Raw genomic sequence first — 20569 nt, forward strand, 5'->3', positions numbered from 1 at the left:
AGCTTCCACCAACTGTTAGTGACATGGTCCCACAGAGCAGGTGGCAAATACAGTGCAGCACAAAAAGGAATAGATATTAGAGATAAAATCTTTCCAGAGCAGAAAATAGAGACAAGCTGGGAAAATTCTGGCTAGGAGAAGCCTCAGCAAACAGTTTGGCCTTGCTGTACTGTGGGTTCCAACAACAGCAAAAGCACAGCTCTGACTTACCAGCTTTGCTTGAAGCTGCTGCCTCAATATCTGTCCCTGGGACACTGGAGGCTGCTGTCTGTACACTGCTGGCTTGTAGGAGGGGTCAATGCCCATCATGCTCCCCATCCCTGGATGCAGCACACCACTGTAGGGAGGGCGACTTTGGACAAGCTTTCCCAGTGGCATGCGTACGGGTCTGTAGGATGTATCCAGGCGAGGGCCACCTGCAAGTGGCAGAAAAACAGGCTAGGCAGTCACACACTTTTGCTGAGCCTTGCAGCTCCAGAATGACTGTTCATCACTATATCTAGACACATGACAGGCAGAAAGGAAAAAAAGTGTAGGGACTTGTGTAGAACCATCTCACAGAAGGGGTTCTTACAAGATGTTCCTAAAGAAGTGCAATGTACTCACCTCTCCTGTGCACATACCTGCTGGAAGAGGCTGATTTTGGGCATAGAGACCCACAGGTGACTGCCCATATGCCAGCCTTGACATAGTGCTTCCTGGCTGATGATGCAAGAGATCTGTAGGCATACCAACTCCATATGAAACCCCTCGGCTGGGGCCCAACACAAAATCCTGCAGACAAAGAAGTATTGAAGATCAGTGTGCACTGGGAATACATGAGTACCTGAAGAGTATGAAAGGGTTGTAAAGTCCACAGGAGGAAGCCTGGAATGGTGAGCTGAATAGCCTCCCTCCCTCCCACCAGGGATTAAAGAAAATGTTTGCCCAGCCCCAGGCTAGAGAAAGCAGCATACAGCTCCAGCACTTTCAGCTGAGAAGAAATGCCTTCCATCTTCACAATTACACCAGTCTCAGACTCCTCAGGAAAACTCAAGGGAGTGCTCTATGAGGGATGGACAGAGAAGGTCCATAGATGTTGGGCAATCAGTTACCTCAGCTTTGCTGGCAGATTGGTTGCGTTTCTTGGTTTTGCTCTGTTTCTTCTTGCGTTCCTCAGTAGAGGTGGCAGGATTGGAGCTCGTTTTATCAGACTTGGCTGGTTCTGCAGCTTTCTTTTCTGGCTCTAAAGCCACAGGTGTAGGAGGCTCTTCTTCTTCAGGGGGCAGTGGCAATGGTTCCAGGTAGTAACTGCGGGGCTTGGGTTTCAAGTGTGTGTGGTAAAGAAGAAGCCTCTGCTGCTCCTCAAATTTGGACACCTTGCGATCTACACGGACTGTCCCAAACCATCCCCAGGAGAGAGGGGCTGAGTGCTTTAAGCCTTCAAATAGATCCCAAGGGGAAATCTTCTGCTTTGTAGAGACTTGCAAACCCTTTAAAGCAAGAAAGATAAGAACCTTGAAGTCCCTGCTGTTTCTCCTATGAGGGTAGAGGAAATTCTCTGTGTCCCAGAAAATTGCCTTTCATGTGGCAGTCATTTCTAAAGGCTTTTATCAGCAACCACAAGTCTCCTTCATCCCATCTCTGCCAGTCTTCTGCAGAAAAAACACTGGTACTGCCCTGTAACTCATGTGACAGTGATTATCTCTATGTTTATATAGCCATAAGTACAAAACAAAAGTTTAAATAACTTTTCAGGCCATAGCAGCATGTATTGCCAAGCATTAAAACCCAGTTTTTCCTTTCTGGACACAGTTATGTATCAGTTTGTCTGCCAGCCACTTCAGGCATGCAATAAAGATGCCTCCCAAGCTGTGTAGACTCAAGACAGTAGAGCGCGAGGAGCTACACCACCTGTGCTCAAGGAGCTATCATGCAAAAGAAAAAAACCCCAAAAAAACCCCACAAAAACCTCCCAACCTTCACTTACCTCCTTTTTGAAGATGGAATCAAATCCAGCTATTTTATTGCCTTTGGTGTCAATGAGGGATCCCTGAGGTTCACAGGTAATGACATCTCGGGTCTGCTTGGGAAGTGGCAGTAGCTGCCGCACCTTCTCCAGGCTGTCAGACTGCCGGTCCCCTAGTTCCTTCTGCACAATGGAGAATACAGAAGACTTAAAGAATGTGGAAAACCAATCCAAAGTCCAACTTTCCTTCATCTGTTGTCAACCTCCATCCCACTGTTATCTCTCACCTTCATACCCTTCAGCCCTAGAAAGGGGGGGTCACCCTCACTGCTTCATCTAAAATGCAGCAATGGGACAGGTACTGTTTATGAGACATGAGTAAATTTGCACAGCTGAACAACCACAACACAGTACACGCTGCTGTGTCTCTCACCCTGAGTTTCTTGACAAGATTCATGTATGCCCTCTTGTTCTCCTCCATGCTGCCCTGAGAAATGCTGGACATATCAGCAGCCAGGGTGCCGTTGATGAGAACACTCAGCATGTCCAGCACGGTGGTGAAGAGCTCACTGTTGGTCAGAGCAGAAAGGTCAAAGTCACCTGAGAAGCATATAAAGAAGATACAAAGCCTCTGCCATCATAGTAACACCAAATATTATTAATTAGATTGCCAAAAGTACTGCCTACAGTCAGAAGTGCCAGCTACTTCAGCTAACTTCTCACACTAATCCTTTTTGCTTATACACCACAGGATGTTCACTCCTGACTGAAGTGCAGTATCACAAATTAATACAGACCTCCTGTCTATCCATTCAGCTTCTCAAAAAAGCAGATCCCTCCTGCTTCTCCCTCTACATCTGAAAAACCAAGTTTTCTCTGGATATGTCAGAGTGCATTTGGATACCAAGACCTATGCTGTAGCCTGCTTTCTCCCTAGACTCTTGTGACAATCGCAGTACTTGTGATAGATCATCTAGAGAGACCTCTAATTCACACAAGAAAATGTGGCAATGGTAACAACTGCCTCATTTGGGAAGAGTAGAGATTAGAAGTCAGCAAGAAACTTACTTGTTTGACTGCATGTCCACAGTGCCACTGCTGATGATGTCCAGGAGAAGCACAGCCCACTCAGTTGTCTGCTGTGTACTGCGCTGAACTGTGTCAAACATTCCCCCCACCTGTTAGAGAAAAGTAGTTAAATCAGAAGGACACCACGAAGAAATATCAAGATTTAAAAGTGAAAAACCAGAGCAAGTCCTGTGCTACACCAACTCCTACTGAGAGCTGAAGGAGACTGCAGTCAGCAGGACAAATCTCAGTAACAAGTAGTTGTGCTGTGGACTGGAAAAGCATTGAAATGGGAAGGCACATCTCCAAAACAGAGACCCAGGCTGTGCATTTCCTGTCTGAAAGAGTTTTTCCATGCACTCTATCCCACTCAAGGTTCACAACCTAGAAGCTGCCTGTCTCTCCTACTTCTTTGCCTCAGGGCATACATGTATGTTGTAACAACATCAAAAAATCTCAACAAAACTCAACAAACAAGAACCAAAACCAAAACCAAAAAACACACAAAAAACAGAAAACTCTCCACCCCATACAGTTAAGCTCTATTTCTGCAAATGCTCACCAAATTCAGCCGCAGTTTCAGGGCCTCATGCATTAGCTGCTTGGCTTTGCAGTCATCTTGGTACTGATCTTCCCGCCAATTTGTAACAATCTAAAAAATTCAGAAGAGAACAGACCACATAAGGTTAACACTGAAGTTCATAGAGAGCAGCTTGGGCTGCCCACTGTTCAGTGACTCAGAGATGATCAGCTCAAGTACCCTTTATCAACCAGGCTAAGATCTTTGCCTTATTGAACATTTAATTTGGCAAAAAACATCCTTGAGGACAAGTTCTGTAGCCTGCTTGCTGGGTGAGCAGACCCCTTGAGGAAAGTGAGGGGAGAAGAAAGACACCTACCTGCTGGACCTGACTGTACAGAGATGTAAGAAGTCCTTCCCGTTGCTCATCCTGTCCTTTCAAGCATGTTAGCACCAGTGACAGAAATGGCTGCTGGCTCAGGAGGGACATGCTGCAGAGAGAAGAGAGTTGGAGCTATACTGCCAGGCTGGGGGATCAGCACAGCAAGCACTGCCTGCTTTTTCCCCAGGACTCGCCTCTTCTGCTTCTGGCGGTCCCGCTCTTTGCGGGATGATGACCCCAGATGTTGTCCTTTCTCCAGTTCCTCTCCAGCAGCTTTCAACACATGGCCCTGCACTGATGTTGGAAGTTTGGCAATAAGAGGGGCTACCAGCCACACTCCTGACCTCTCCAGGGAGCTGTAACAACATGGGAGAGAAAAGGAGTTTGCAATCCAGCCTGTGATTAAAACTCATTCACAAGGCAGCTGCGTGCTGGGACTACACCTACCTGAGAATGGGTCTGGATTTGTTGCTGGCAGGTGTAGCACTTGCTGAACTACTGATACTGTTAACTCCGTTGCCAGCAGAGCTAGCAGAGCTGGTCTCTGCTGACTGTTGGAATACTTCAATGGTAGCCTTGGCTATATTTTCTAACAAGGAGTTCATTTCCTGGAGATAAGGAAGAAAAGACAGCCCAGTCCTTCTCTGAGAACACCCACTGACAGGGCTTGCAGATTTCAACACAACTCAGTACAATCCCAGTTTGCCAACTTCCCCATGGCTATTACTCTTCAAGTCTCAGACTCATTGCACCCTTCTTATGCTTGACTTTCACAGGCCTGACTCCCTCTTTGCTTACTTCTTCCTTATTCCCACTTCTTCCAGGCCACCTCCCCTCCACCTCACAGGCAGCCACTACAACACCAGCAACACACACCCTTGAGTGATCTTACTTATTTCCACTTCTTCCAGGCCACCTCCCCACCACCTCACAGGCAGCCTCTACATCACCAGCAACACACACCCTTGAGTGGTCCTTCTGAGCAGAAACTCACATTGTTTGCAGTCTGCTTTATCATGAGCTGCAGCTCCAGTGAGGACTGCCTCATGGTCCACTGGTCCAGATTCTGCAACACATGCACGCATGCTTCATGAGTCCTTATTTCAGTTCAAACTACATCAACCCACATCCTCAGCTTCCATGATAACAAGAATCAGAGGGCTGCATTTACAACAACCCCACTGTAACAGTACATTAGGCTAAGACACTGATTCTGCCAGGAGTCTGTACCTGTAAAATGCGTTTAATCCTCTGGCGCTGAGGATTTTCTCCTTCCTCGTTGTCCAGCAGCCGGTGTGGATAACAAATCAGCTGCATCAGCCTCTGGGCCTGTGTGCTGCTCAGGACAGGATCCTGCAAGTCATTGCTGTCTTCACAGAGGGATTTCAGACATCGCTCACCAACCCACTCCTGCAAGATGAAGGCAGTCAGAACAGTCAAACTGATGCCTGATTCCAAACCAGCATCCCTGCTTTCAATCTGCGAGAAATACAAGGAACACATCAAACTCATAAAAACATTAGGTCAGATTTACACCTGATAATAATTTCTCTTCATGAAATGTACTATCCTGATTCAGCAGCCATCAGGCACAGCACAACAATCAGAGAGAGAAAATATGAACTTTGACAAGTCAACAGTGGTGAAAGTAATTTAGTAATTAATCATACAGAATATAGGTTTCAAATGTACTAATGAATACAGGTTTCAAATTGCAACTGTACATCCTGCCTGTTGACAGAATAAATTTGTAACCAAAGCCTTGGTTCAACACCCTACAATACCCATTTTCATATAGCAGTGGTAAGGGGCATTCTACTCTGCAACTAAGTACCTTATTAACCAGGTTTCAGTTTCTCAAATATCAATTTTCCACAAAAAAATAAAAGAAATACTGGTGCTGTCAGATTAGACTAAGCAAAAGATTTTTGTTGTTCCTTTAATTAACTAAAGAGGGCACTGCAAAGCCCAGGGACATATTACTAGCCTAGCTGCAATCAACACTTATGCTGTATTCTGAAAGGCACCATTTATCACTGCAATAAAGTATCTCTCATACATTTTATTTTGCCTTCAGCACCTATTTCAATCAAACCCATCCCAGTGCTCCCTTCCTTGGACTTGAGCTGTGAACCTATTGCCAAAGAAAAGATGTGCAGTCCCCACATACTGAAACACCTAATTCTTGATAACTGTTTGCCTATTTTTTGCAACCCAGATGAGCAACCCTTGACACCACCACTTGCAGAACCATTCTTTACTGATTTTTCAAAGAAATAGCTGTTAAACCCAATCTGCAGGAAGTCCCAGTATAGGATATATCTGTCTGCAGAAGGGATAAGGACAAACTCACCTGTTGACATATACTCCTTAGTACATACTTGGCATAAATATCCAAGCTAGCTGTTTCTACAGTTACTACCCGACCACCAGCTTTCCTGGGGCCCAGTTCATCATCCATGAGATCATCAACACCTCCAGGGTGGGAAAAGCCAGAGCCTTTCAGTTCTGCATCCCCTACAAAGAAAGCACAAGCATGACCTAATCATTTATTGCTAAACACAAAGCCTAAAACACAAAACATCTTGACCTTTTGCAAAGTCTTCCTGCAGCTAAGAGACATAAAGCAGGTTTACAGCTCAAACAAAGGGTGTCAGATGAACAATATATTCACCAAAATAGATCCTCCCTGGGTTCTGTACAGCCAACAAATGCAATACAATGCATTTCTTCCACCTCCCTAAAAACACTTTTACAGGTTCAGGCTAATACAGGTACACACCCAGAACAAAGACAGCTTTCAGCACTGCAAAGACTGCACCATCCACAATACGATTCTGGGAAGCTGCCAGTAAGTGACGGTCACAGGAAGAGCGGATTCCCACTGTGGGTTTGTCTGCAATGAGAACCACGGGGAAGGGCAACACTCAGCAAAAGAAAAAGTCCAGAACTGCATGAACTATATGCCAGACAGTACTACAAAATCAAGCATATAGAATCTGGAAGCTAGTCCTTTTCCCAACTATAACACTGGGTCAATTTAATTAAGTTTTGTGAAGCATAGTGCCAATGACGCTGCGACAACTGAACCATAACATCCAAACAGGTAGCAGTGTCCAGGACATGAATTCCAAGCTCTAACTTTACCCTAACCTAGAATACAGACTGTGTTTAGAGAAGCCAAGAAGAGAACTTCATGGACTGTTTCCATCATCATTCAAAAAAGGGAGTACTGCAAAATAGCCACTTTTGGCATCAAGTTAAGAGGATATACAAAAAACAAGTGATCACTCAGCTTACTGACAGCAAGGCCACCTCTCATGGCTGGCTTCCCACCTCCAAGGGCCTCCTTCCCAACATGTCTGGCTACCACTAAATAATATAAATGCAAGGATACAGAAAGCAGCATATCAGGCTTCACCTGCTTTATTCAAAGCAAGTAGGTCATAATCTCTAACCAGAGGGTCCAGTATCTCTTTCTTGTGTGTAAGCGTCTCAGTACTTTCCCATAAAGGAAGGCTCTACTTTCATTCACTTACTGCCATCCTGCTGGCATGGGTTCAGCTGTGGAGTCTTAAACAGATGAAGCAAAATCCGGCAGGTCAGACGTGCTCCTGGTTCCGAGTCCTGTTCACTGCAGGCTAGGTAAAGAAAACAGTAGACTGAGATTTCTTAAGCATTGTGACAGTTGACGTTCAATCCAAAAGCTATTCACAGAGCACTGCCCTGGAGCATACAGTTGAGAAGCTTCAGCAGCCTACTGTTTTACAAATATGCAGTATATGCAGCAATTAACATGCAAGTGAGCAAGGTCTGTATTATCGCCAGTAACACATGCTGCATTCTGCTTGTTTCATCTTCTCAAACTTTACCCTACAACAGTCTGGATGCTGCTGCAACTTCCTGAGCAAACTAGTAGGCTGGTGGCAGATCAAAGGCAGATTAACCCCTGGTGCTATAAAGCCGAGTTGGTCAGGCTGGCTGCTTGAGCCAAATACCCAAGCTGAACCACATCAGCAGTGGGAGATGTACTGCTGGAGTTCAGAGCCTAGTACACTGGTCAGACTGAGGCTGACAACATCTTTCCATGCTTATTTCAGGTTGTACACAAACTCCAGAGAGCAAGACATTGTAAAACCTTAGCACAACCAGTTTTTCACAGAAACAAAAACGACAGAAACTCTCTATAGTAAAACATTCAGTTCTTAAGTACCATTCTATAAAAAGTATTTGCGGCATGTTTCACAACTGAGGTTCACAAAGTACTATTAAGCACAGTCCTTTGGGGCAGAACTGAGAATAAGACCAGCATTCTCCAGGGATGCCCTTACCAGCATTGAGGAGTGACGGGATAGCAGCACAGCGAATCAGGTCCTCCAGCAGCAAGCACTGTCGGGCAATGAGAATGGCAACAAAGGTGGCCAAGGAGTCATGGAAAGATAAGTCACTGACCTGGAAGACAGAATAGCCCGTTATTACAACAGTCTCTACCTCATTCCCTCTGTCAACAATGCTTCAACTTGACCAGGACTTGGGGGGTTGATGGGCCTAAAATCCCAGGTCAATGTCCATGATCAGCCCAAGATGCAAACATCAGAAGGTAGCCCTTTGTATTCAAAGCCTTTCTGTCCTCATATGAAAAAGCCTCCATCCCTTGTTCATTTCTGCCTTCCCCTAACTGCCCCCTCCACTTCCTGTTTCAATTCCTTTTCCCCTTTTGAACATTTGAACTTGCATCAACATTGCAGAGAAGATCATTGAAGCCGCAGGTCCCATTATTGGAGGAACAGCACAAAGCTTTGAGCACACCAAGCCACTCAGCACTTAGAGACTTGCAGTACCCAGTTAGCTCAGCACACAGGATAGCAATGTCATTCACCCTGTGAAACAAATAATAAAAAAAAGCAGAGGGTCAACTTGGCTGCTCATGAACACCATCAAGTCAGTAATTCTCTAAGGGACCCCAGCCTTGGCTCCTTCCTCTCACCCCAAGATATCCAAGGAATGGCTACTGGATTTCTTACCCTCACCTATATATTTTACTATCTCAATAGAACCATGAAAGTCCTGCCTCTCACCTGTCTGGATCGTGGTGTCCCACACACACGTGCATAAGTGCATTACAGACAAAACTGTAGCGGTTGGCTGGGTTTTCATTGAGGCTCTTGCCCAGGTTGGTGTATGTGAAGTTATGTGCAGATGGGTTTTCAATAGTGTCAATCATGAACTCTGGTTCCCATAACATGTTGGAGTCAGATGGCTCCACATTGCAGTAGATTGTGTTTTTAACCTTGGAGCAGAAGTCACTAAACAGGACAGGAAAGAAAGATTAGGAACACAAAAAAATTAAGGTTCTGATGAACTCTGATAAACACAGCAATCCTGTTCAAGACAAGCCCTCCCTGGGCAAAAACAGCTGATGCCCAGAGAAGAATTTAAGAGCGAGGCAAGCATGTGGCAATACTGCTCCATCATCCTTTCCCAACCTGCTGCAACTTGATGTTCACAGATTTAAAGATAATGCTCTCCTCAACATATTTTCCTTCTGCAAATTTGTCCACCTACTTTTTGAATCCAGTAGATTTTGACATTCACAACGTGGAATGAGTTCCATGTTAACTATGACAGCTATGAAGTTTATTCTTTTCTTGTGAGCCTACCATTTGTTATTTTCTACTCATTCCTTTTTGTGCACAGAAATTTGCACAGAAATAAACCAAAAACAAAGTCAAGCAGACACAGAAGCAGTCCAAGCATTATCAGGGAACTGAGTGCAAGCAGAGAACAACCTTCAGGACGAATTGCTCAGTCATCAGGAACGAACCTCTCAACTTCCATCCTCCAGGAGTGGGGTAAAAGCAGCACTATGGAGCAATTTTATCAAAACCAACTTGATGATCCAAAAGCCAAGATTATACATGGGATCATTATTCACTATAAAAGACACTACTCCCAAGATTTCAGTTCCCAGTTGAGAGGATCTCAGGGACAGTTCCACAAAACAAGATCATGAGCAAAGCCTAAGCCAAGGTGTTATACTGGTGAGTACCCACTGCATCCCACCTGCCTCAGACTCACCTGAAGAGCTCCCCAAATTTACTTTTGAGGTGACTGCAAGAGGTATACAGGTCGTAGAGATAGGCCAGGATACAGCGCTCTGCTGAGGAGCCATCTGAGCGGTTCATGCCATGTTTCACCACCCCACACAGACTGTAGAGACAAAAAAATGCTGCAGCAATACAAAAAGAAAGTCTGAAAGAATAATTTCATGACATCTCCTCCCAAGCTCAAACAACAGTGCTCACTGAATAACATGTCCCATCTCCCACAAATTCTGTGAGCTGAACTCTCAGACACAAAGTTGCTAGCTTTTAGGAAGGACACAGACACACCCCTGCCCCTAAGTTACAAGCCCCTCAAAATGAGATTGTTTCCTTCCATATGGTGAGGGGAAGATTCCCTTACCCTTCGAAGACCTGAGCCATCTGGTCCTGGTTTAATATAAGGCAGGAGTGGTAGTGCCGCAGCACAGCCACGATGCACAGGCACAAGCTGGTGGTGTAGCTGCCAACAAGGTCAGAGGACTTCAGCAGCAGTTCTGCCTCCACCACGCTCAGTTCATTCAGCAACTGCACCCAATGACAGAAAAACCCTTCAACAGCCACAGGGGTAAGGTATGGTCAGAAACTGAGCCGGCACACCATACCCACAGTATACAGGACTTGCCATGAAAGAGACAAGCAGACACTCTCCTGCCTAGAGATACACTTCTGGAACAGTTGGCATCCTATACTTAGGCACAATGTCTCACTCAGGTAGTACAAAGAGCTGTGAGTGTGTGGGTATCAGAGGGTAATAACAGATCATAGCATGCAGCTTGTCTTGTAATGCTGTGCTGCATAAATCTCACTCAGCTCCCTTCTTGAGGCTAACAGCCTTAATTCTGTCAGCAATAGGCTGTGAGAAACATCTGGCAGTCTGCAGAAATAGCAACAGGATTTTAGCATAATTCAGTAGGCAGCCTGGGCTGCCATGTGCCAAGTACCCTTCCAGAGGAGTAAGATGGGAGAGCTGCTAGATACAGACAATCTCTTTCTCATTCAGAGCAAGGCTTTGCTGCATCCAGTGACAGAAATGCAATACAAGTCCTTTGGAGACAACTCTGGAAGAACAGTGCTCAGAACACAACATGTAAGACTATCTGCCACAAACAACCTATTTCTAACAGCCAAAGCCCAGAAGCACTGCACTCACCACCTAATCTGACCAAGTCCATGACACAGGTCAGAGGGTCACCAACGATTCCAGAAGCAGCCCAATTATCACAGCACAAACCTGCTGCCTTTCATTCTGATAATGTCCCCACCCACCCCACCCCAGAAGTGTCTGAGTACACTGTGCTTACCTGGATGGCAAAGTCAATAAGACCACTGATATTGAGTGAATACTCCATCAAGTCAAATATGAACTGCACATGCTGTACCAGAGGCAGGTGGTATGACATTCCCAAGGCAAAGCTGGTGATTTGTTCCAAGACATTGCGAGATACCTGCCAGTGCAAGATGACACACATCACATCTCCCCTTGCAGAAATCCCTCAGCAGGCCAATTTCCTTTTCCCTCTGGGAAGCTGCTTTAAATAATGCAAAGGGACAGGGTCCAACAAGCACAGCAGTCTTGACAGTTTCATACCTGAGATGTGACTTGGTGCTGATCAAAGTGAGAAAGGTGTTGGAACTTTGCAAAGATATCTTCAGCTGTTGGGAATGCCTCTGGCTTGCTCTTTTTCCTCTTCTGGCCTTCTTCTCCACCTACCAAAGTTGGGAAGATGAGAAAACAGTATTAGGTTACCTTCATCATCAGAGGAGGACTAGACATCAGCCATCAGCACTTGTCAGACACTCAGCAAGACCAGCCCCTGCCATGCAGCACAGCCAAAAAGTCTGAATCCCAGACCTTAAGCTGATAAGGACCATCCTGAATTCAAAACAAACTGTTGAGGAAAGGATTCGTAACTTCAAAATAACAGTACAGTTAACATCTAGCTTATCCCTTGTTACGATGCTCCTTGCAGAGGGAAAATACTTTCTTCCTCAATTTAGAGGTACATTGATTACCTGATGAGAACAGATATTCTGGATGGGCAATGTTCATCCTCAAAACCTGTCAAGAGTACCCAATCTTTTAAAGAATCATCTTTCTACCACATTTCAAGTTTCTTTTCAGAAATCAGACTAAGAAAGGAAATTGTAGCCAGACTTCATGATAGAAGTAAGAGGCTATTAATTTTGACACAGCTATACAAATTTCCCATCCTATGCATTTAGTATGTACCCAAGTATAAGTTCAACCTGAGCCATCAGTGTACACTTGCAATCCAGAAAGCTAACTGAATCCTTAGATCTGCTGCATCAAGAGAAGTGTGGCCAGCAGGTTGAGGGAAGTGATTTTCCCCCTCTACTCTGCTCTTGTGAGACCCCACCTGAGTATTGAGTTTTTAAGGCCAGGATGCAAGGGCTTTGAGCAACCTGATCTCGTGAGAGGTGTCCTTGCCCATGACAGGGGAGTTGGAACTAGGTGATCCTAAAGGTCCCTTCCAACCTTGAAAGTTCTATGATTCTATAATGGCATGCTACATTTAATTAAGGTCTTTGCTGAATACACATAGGCAAAATCCTTTTTGATTCCTGTGCAAAGATGTAAATGCAAGAAGAAAATAAAATTTGAAAAGCTAAAGTTCTGGATAGTGTCTCACTCTGAACCTGAAATTACTTAATCCTCATCTGAAGAAAATATCAATTAAACAGATATTGTCAACAGGAAACCAGACATCTTGCTGCTTAGTATGTCTGGGAACAAACGCACTATTCCAGACTTTCAGTGACTGATACAGCTTACCAGGCACCAATATTTTTATACAAATCTTTTCACTGGGAGATTCCAGACAAAGGAGTCAGCCAACTGGAAGGATGCTCTTACTTCAGAAAGGAGTAGCTCAAGCTCTACTAACCTGTCTCTGCAGTGCTCTTTCTGTTTAAGACTTTCAGAATATCTTTGGTTATTTTCTTGATTGTATGCCGAGCATCATCCCGTTGTTTTCCAACCCCAAAAAGAACTACCAACCGCTGGTTACACTCATGACTGCATGACTCCTCCTAGGGAACCAAAAGAGACAGCTGCATTAGCTGAGGCTGAATGCTTTAATCTTGTTTCACATCTGAATCTCTTAAATGAAAGGGAAAGCTTCATCTCACAAGTTTCTCTGGGAGTAAGCAAGGAGACATCATAAGTAGATCAGCTGCAGAAATGCATGACCATATTCCTTACCCACCCACAGCAGTATCACAGGGAAACACAGCAGCCTCATGACCAGAACACAGGCAGTAGTTGTGAGCAGGGCTCGTACCTGGGGAATAGGAAAGTGTGTTGCATACTGGATGTGTCGAGGCTGGTCATACAGGGATGCTAGCATTCCTTCCACAGACTTATCCTTCAGCAGAGGCTTTGCTTCCTTTTCAGCATCTGGTTTCTCCGGGGAAGGGCTGGCTTTAGATTCACAATGCATTGGAGGAGAAAACATCTAGGGACACATAAGAACAAGAAAAGATAGTTAGGCAACACAATCATGCAACCATGAAGATTGTTGAAGGAAGGTACATCTGCTCAGGCCTAAAAAGAAGCAGGAAGAGGGCAGTTTTTAGGGCAATGACCAAGGCAATGCATGAAGACATTATTTCCCCATGCTTCTGGTCCATATTGTATATCAAATTAAAAAAATAGGAAAATTAACCATGAATTAGGATTTTGGGAACAACCACCCACACAGGACAAGCAAGGATCTTGGGAAAGCCATAGGAAAAAACCCACACAGCTCTGCACATCACACCTATCCAACATGTACCTTGTAAGGCCAGAAATGGCTGAAGGAATGTAGATTCTGAGGGATGTTTTTAACCACAAGTTATTTTTATTACTAAAGCACTCTGCAACTATGTCCACAAATATAAAGAACTGTGAAACTGAAGTAGTAGTGAAGGGTACACAGTACACAGTACAATGATAGCAGACCTGTGTCTTCTACCAGGACATCAAGAAAACCTCTGCCAAAGGTAACTGGTCACTCCCAGTCTCCTGGTGCTATCATCATCACCCATTTCCCACCCAATTCCAAACAACCCAGTTCCTACCCTGCCCAAACAGTGGACTGGCAGTGGCGTAAGAGATCCCAGGAATGACCAGGTCTGAATCAACTCCAATGGACCCCAATCTGTGTAAGTGGGTTATAAGGACCTCTTTAAAGTGTCACCTGCATAACCCAGCCACTTCCAACATACTAGTTCTAGAATAAAGACAGAGACCTCACACAAAAGCAAGGCATGTGCTGTCTCTAATCCCACTACAACACACTGACTGACCTACTGAGTAGTAGTTAGAAAATGCAGGAACATACCGAAAAGTCTGTCTTCTCCATGTCATCAAAAAGCATGCTGGAGTTGTGGTCGATGTCCATGGGCTCAGAAAGACCTGTGTCCTGGGAACAGACTCTTTACATCTCAGTGATGTGCCAGGGAACAAGATAGTAATTGTTTACCACAGTACTCAATGCACATGTTGGACAGTGATAGCAATGTGCCAACACACCCATGGTGCCTGGCAAGGTGAAGCCTAATACACTGCAAAGATCAGAGGCCTCACACAGAACCTCACGATATGCTGCTCTGCTTGAGCAGTGCAGGATTTTTTTATCTACTCTGTTACATAGGGGAAAGGGAGCTGGGGGTGCTGGTGGATGGAAGGATGACCGTGAGCCAGCAATGTGCCCTTGTGGCCAAGAAGGCCAGTGGCATCTTGGGGTGCATTAGAAGGGGGGTGGTTAGTAGGTGAAGAGAGGTTCTCCTCCCACTCTGCTCTGCCCTGATGAGGCCACATCTGGAATATTGTGTCCAGTTCTGGGGCCCTCAATTTCAAGGACAGGGAACTGCTTGAAAGAGTCCAGCGTAGATCAACTAAGATGATTAAGGGAGTGGAACATCTCTCCTATGAGGAAAGGCTGAGAGAGCTGGGTCTCTTCAGCTTGGAGGAGAATAAGGGGTGACCTCATTAATGTTTATAAATACATAAGAGGAGGATGGAATAAAGCTTTTCTCAGGGGAGACTAACAATAGTACAAAGGACAATGGTTATAAACTGGAGCATAGGCAGTTCTGTATAAATATTAGGAAGAATTCTTTCCCTGTGAGGGTGACAGAGCACTGGCACAGGCTGCCCAGGGATGTTGTGGAGTCTCCTTCTCTGGAGACATTCAAAGCCCACACAGGAACACGTCCAGGTGACCTGTTATAGGAGACCCTGCTCTGGCAGGAGGGGTTGGACTTGATCATCTTTTGAGATCCCTTCCAATCTCTAACTTTCTGATTCTGCCAGCCCTTTCCTGCCACTTAGAACATAATCTTCTACATTTGAAACTGAAATGTTAAGGAAATAGGCTGGGGAAGGAGAAGCATGAGTCACTGGTACATCCTCCAACAGGTAATACCAAGGGAGCTGCAAAGCCAGTAAAAACAGACAAGCACAACACCAGGACACGAAGAGGAGGGCCATAGTGCTTGTGCTCTCACCTCTAGCTTGATGCCACTGTTTCCCTCTGTCTCCTTCCTGTCGTGCTCCTCAGCAGGGTCATCAAAGGGTGAGGGAGGGCGAGGCCCATGAGAATCCATGGCAAGATCACCCCGGGAGATGAGCGTGCACATGTAGATATTGTGAGAGAAGACATCGTGCCGGATTAGCTCACAGAACAGCAGCACCAGGTTAAAGAACTCCACCTTCTCATTTTCTTTCCCAAGATCAGCTGAAAGGACACCAAAACAGTCAGCGCTATGAAGAGTCCTTCTCCAACACTTCAAGTAACAACAGCCACCTAACCTTCAGTTAAAAAAGTGTTTCCAGAGATCTCAACATATTCAGTTACTGATACACAGTTCTGAGATCACTGCAGGGACTACAAGCAGAAATCCAGTTTCAACAGATGGCAGTTATATAAGTCAAAAGCTCTCCAGTTAGTCTCTCAGACCAGAGGCATAGGACTTCAGCAGGGAAGTGCCATTCCTGAGTGTACAGTTGCCTACATCATCCAGAGCTGCATTCTGTCCCCCTTAATGTGTTTGCCGTACTTCCACTGAGAGACTATTACAGAGCTTTGTCACTTACTAGTTAGAAACCTCCCTCTAGTTCTCTGAATTAATTCCTGATTAGGCTATACTCATTTATTCTTGGTCAGCATTCTATTAACGAAAGTGCTTCTGCATTATATTTCTGTCATCTGTCCCTCCAGGCTGCTTTCTCTCTCTCTCTCCAAGATATGCTCTGCATCACAAGGAAACCAGTGAAAATTTATGTACATCCAAGATCTATGCAAAAGAGCACATAAATTCCAAGCTTGCAGGAGAGGGAAATCTTGGAACCAACAGACTTTAAGTTTTTATTACATACTTAGCATAGGAGCTTGAGTGTCAAGGAACTGCATAAGGACATCCTGAAAGACAGGAGCACTGGCTGCTGAGAGAGAGCCCGAGGAGATGGAGCCCTTCTCATCCACGACTTCAGAGTCCCCACATCTCTGTAGAAACAGAAAAAAGTACCCACTGCTGTCACCGAGGAGAAATTAACGAAGTTTTCAAGAGATTTTTGCAATCTTGAGCTTATAGCAGATCTACCACATAGGTTTCTGTAAGCTACTTTGCCATCTCAAAGTATGCCAGTATTTCCACCCCGCAATCACCCTTCTTCAATGCATTCAAGAAATGGGATACATGAGCCCTATAGGCTCATTATGACCTAATTTTGGCTCAGATGTAGCAAATGTCATAATTAACAGGCACCATTGTTTAAGAGGCATTATGGTGATCTGCCTTTGCCCTTCAATTTAACAGATAATTGTAGTTAGGTAACCTCTGTTCTCCAGCTGCTAGCCTTCCAGGAGCAAGGACTTACTTCAGCCTCTATCTCTGCTTGACGCTTCTCCAGCAGTTTGGCCACAACCATAGCCCTGTGGCGTCCAGAGCGTTTATAGCTGACAGCCCACTCACACAGCAAGGCCACCACTGCATCATCATCTGAGGAAATCTGTTGAAGTATAAGCACTACAGTGAGGTCAAGTGCTTATATGGTAAGTATAAGCCAAACAGAAGAGGTCTAAGGCCTCAGGCTGGGTATAACAGTAAGTTTATTTCTAGTAAAGAACAGCCTGAAGGCTGCTACATCCCTCTCTTCCTAACATGCAGGACAGATGTCAAGCTATAGCCCTGCTTTGTCTCTGCTTTGACTTCACTTTGAAACATGAGGGATCCACAGCCCTTAACAAATCTCCAGGCTGGGTTTGCTTCAGAATATTACTTCTCCTCCAGCAGTGCATCTATGGAGTGCTAATCTTAGCACAGACTGAAACACAACACAGCTTCTCAACAGTGTTATACAAAGCCTGCAAACTGCCAGTCCTGCAGCTCACATCCAGAAACCAATCCAGTATTGGTTGCACTATGGTCCCACACAACATAAATATGTCACCTACCAGGCTAAGAGGAACTTGAACTGTGAGCTCCCAGACTCACCAGAAGCAGCTGCCAGCCCAGAATTTGACAAGGCTACCATTTACTTCTCTCAGACAGATTACATGTCTTTATCAGCAGCCTACTATTGGGACTTCCATCAGGATGTCTTCCATCAGGAATCTCTCCTCAGCAAGCTGTGCAGACAGTCTCAAGCTTAGAGATTTGTGTTTACAGACTTTCTGGAGCACTGACCTCCCATTCTCACTTTAATACCTCCCTAACCTAAGGCTGCACAAAAATCTTTTCAATGGGCATTACACCCCTTGGCCAAAGGCCACTATCTAGTCAGCTTTCTGCAGACACAGGACAGTAATCCTAGAATATAAACAAGAACATAGCCACATCCAAGATCAGAGCCAAGCAGCAAAGTCCCAAGGCACCTCATGACTGTCTTTGGCTGGACCCAGCCCAAATATCCTGTTATACAAGGAATCTAAAGAGTTGCTGAAGTCAGATCTTTCAAAGCTGTGACTGTCCAGAACTTCTAGAGTGTGCAAGACACGGCCAATAGTGAAACCTAGAAAAGAACAGAGGAGAGAAATGCATATTTGGCAACTGATACAACACACTTTGCAGCAAAAATTTCTGTAAGCTCATTGCTCAGGAGACTCCCTAAGGAAAGCTGTACCAATCAGGCAAGGATCCACCTAGCTTAGTATATCCTGACCTTCACAGCAGCCATCAGCAGAGACTAGTGGAAAGCATTTGATATGGCACACATACAAGAGTAGAGTTCTCTGGTACACAGTTAACTTCCAGTAACAGAAACTTCCCTATACTTCAGGAAACAAACCCACACAAGATTTTGCACTGGAAAGAAAAAGAGCCATTTGACTTTTTTCACTGCTGACAATAAACACCACCAACAGCAAATAGGAAAAATCAAAGAAATCAGCCAGACAAAAAATTTCTCAGGGTAACCCATGAAACAGGGGTAGAGAAGCTTAAACCTACAGCAAGTTACCTGCTGTGGTTTCCTGGCACTTGTCAAACGACCAGCGAACCTCCACAGCCTGGCCACGTTCCTTTATCTGCTGCTCTATTTCACGCAGCTTTGCTCGAACCTAAAAGAAATGGACTTGTGTAAACACAAAAAAAGATGCCTCAGAAGGTCCTGTGTACAAAATTATCAGAAATAGAAGCGTATGTCAGCAGTGCTACCCATGGTTATATTTTGCCTGTCTTGCTCATAGCAGAACGGGAGCAATTAAATCCTTGGGAGTGAGACATTGTGTCCAGCTCTGTTTATCACACAACATGAAAAGAAAATCCTGAAAAAATTAAGATGCAAGTATTACACTGGACCACACGAGCTCCCTTTTTTGAAGGCTGCTTACTTGCTGTGTAAATGCTGAATTCCCTCCTGGCATGGGCAAGTTGGATGGGGCTATAGGCAGGTGGTCCAAGGGAGAGCCAGTCTTTATCCTGCTATCTGTCAATGAGTAATGCCACACAAGGGCACTTGGACAACACAAAATTATACTCTGCAACAAACAGAAAAGTCACTATCATTGAGCAAATCAAGGTCAAAACAAGTATGCTAGATTATTCTTCACATAAATAACCACTCCTTTATCCTGAATATCTTAAATGCCTAGGCATTCATCATCCTGTACAAATATAATTACTATTTTTAGTTTTAAGCTCTGAAAGCATCTTTGGGCTAAAGACCATAATAGAGTAGAGAGGAGTAAACTTGTATTTTTGCTGCTCTGACTTTCTTGCGTTAGTTTAATGCTGGGAGAGCAATTTAATTAATGACAGATGCCCTCTACTAACCCTTCTCCCTTTCCAGAAGGGGAAAGGAGAGAGACTAAAGGAGAGAGACCTGTGGGCTGGAAGCTAAACTATACATATTTAATGAAAGATTAGTGACGAAAATTAAAATTATTAAATATTTACAAATATATACAATCATGCTCCCTCCCCAGGTAATTGCTCATGTCACCACTAAGGCTGAAGGGCAGACCCCAGAAAGTCCCAGACTCAACTCCTGGAGTCAGCAGCACAGAGGAGCTAGATACAGGAATGCATGGATTCAGGAATGCATGGATTCAGGAATGCATTGAACAAAGGCAGACAAAGTCCTCTGACAACATTGGCAATGGACGAAGAGGACTTTGACCTTCATGATCCTTCAGATTTACAGAGTATGATGCATATGGGACAGAACACTTTGTTTTGGTCAGAATACTGTCTGGTCTGCTCCTACCAAAAGGAGGGTTGGAGGTGTGACACTTCTACTCTCCTTTGTTTCCAGAGCACAAGATGTTTTGTGGAACCAAGCAATGGTCTTCGTTCTGCATACCTTGGTTCTGCATTATCAGTCCTAAATGCAGACACTGACTGAAAAACCTGCTGCTAATTTCAGCTACATAGAACACACTCAACTGTAAAGTAAATTTAGTAGGAAGAAAACTGATTCTATCCTGGCTCAAGCCAGGACACTTATGTATGCTTAGTAAGCCAAGACCAGAGTTCCATATTATCCAAAAGCAGCAATATCTTGCTGCAGAGCTCCCTGCTACTTATTTTCTATTTTTTTCTGCTGCTTCCTTTTTATTTTTCTCTACTTATTTCTATAACTCATATCATCAATGCAGAATCCAACTCTCATGGCCCCAAAGCAGAATTAACATTAGTGAGTTACAGATCTCATCAAGTCTTAAGTGTGAGAAGAAGCATGTGTCAACAGACCTATACTTAATATATTATATATTGTATGTTACATTATTAAATAATTACAAGTATGGTTATAGTAATGATTGTAATAACAACACTATTATATACGCATTCCCATTCTTTCATGATCTTGTACAGATACCCAAACACAGCAAAAAATTTACTGAACGATTCCTAGGATACACCCCTACAACTTCTGGTTCCCAGGGAGCCAGACATTAATTTGGACAACCAAGGCTGTTTTAAAACACTCAAATCACAGAACCCATCATATCTCAAGGACATCTGAGCAAAGGTCATTTATGTACACTGTTAGAAATGCACCAGTTTCTAGCCTGATTTTACCCAGCTCCAACTTCCAA

General features: G+C 44.5%; 1 protein-coding gene across 2 annotated transcripts in view; it reads right to left on the reverse strand.

The window, feature by feature from the left end:
• Window positions 1-20569, reverse strand: part of MED12 (mediator complex subunit 12) — a 34120-nt gene that overhangs the window by 6924 nt on the left and 6627 nt on the right. For both annotated transcript variants that reach the window (XM_030448981.1, XM_030448982.1), the window contains exons 8-38: window positions 18863-19009; window positions 18490-18589; window positions 17906-18042; window positions 16909-17040; window positions 16408-16534; window positions 15537-15766; window positions 14369-14449; window positions 13325-13498; window positions 12929-13073; window positions 11611-11729; window positions 11324-11467; window positions 10384-10547; window positions 9997-10128; window positions 8997-9224; window positions 8654-8798; window positions 8250-8370; window positions 7458-7559; window positions 6701-6814; window positions 6272-6435; window positions 5149-5328; window positions 4913-4984; window positions 4366-4526; window positions 4113-4274; window positions 3916-4027; window positions 3579-3668; window positions 3017-3126; window positions 2382-2517; window positions 1970-2131; window positions 1095-1472; window positions 624-774; window positions 211-416 (exon numbers count right to left, since the gene is read on the reverse strand). In XM_030448981.1, the coding sequence (XP_030304841.1) occupies window positions 211-416; window positions 624-774; window positions 1095-1472; window positions 1970-2131; window positions 2382-2517; window positions 3017-3126; window positions 3579-3668; window positions 3916-4027; window positions 4113-4274; window positions 4366-4526; window positions 4913-4984; window positions 5149-5328; window positions 6272-6435; window positions 6701-6814; window positions 7458-7559; window positions 8250-8370; window positions 8654-8798; window positions 8997-9224; window positions 9997-10128; window positions 10384-10547; window positions 11324-11467; window positions 11611-11729; window positions 12929-13073; window positions 13325-13498; window positions 14369-14449; window positions 15537-15766; window positions 16408-16534; window positions 16909-17040; window positions 17906-18042; window positions 18490-18589; window positions 18863-19009 (4626 nt within the window). The remainder of the gene's footprint in view (window positions 1-210; window positions 417-623; window positions 775-1094; window positions 1473-1969; window positions 2132-2381; window positions 2518-3016; window positions 3127-3578; window positions 3669-3915; window positions 4028-4112; window positions 4275-4365; window positions 4527-4912; window positions 4985-5148; window positions 5329-6271; window positions 6436-6700; window positions 6815-7457; window positions 7560-8249; window positions 8371-8653; window positions 8799-8996; window positions 9225-9996; window positions 10129-10383; window positions 10548-11323; window positions 11468-11610; window positions 11730-12928; window positions 13074-13324; window positions 13499-14368; window positions 14450-15536; window positions 15767-16407; window positions 16535-16908; window positions 17041-17905; window positions 18043-18489; window positions 18590-18862; window positions 19010-20569) is intronic.

The sequence above is a fragment of the Calypte anna genome, chromosome 4 (assembly GCF_003957555.1).
Source record: "Calypte anna isolate BGI_N300 chromosome 4, bCalAnn1_v1.p, whole genome shotgun sequence".
Taxonomy (NCBI): Eukaryota; Metazoa; Chordata; class Aves; order Apodiformes; family Trochilidae; genus Calypte; species Calypte anna.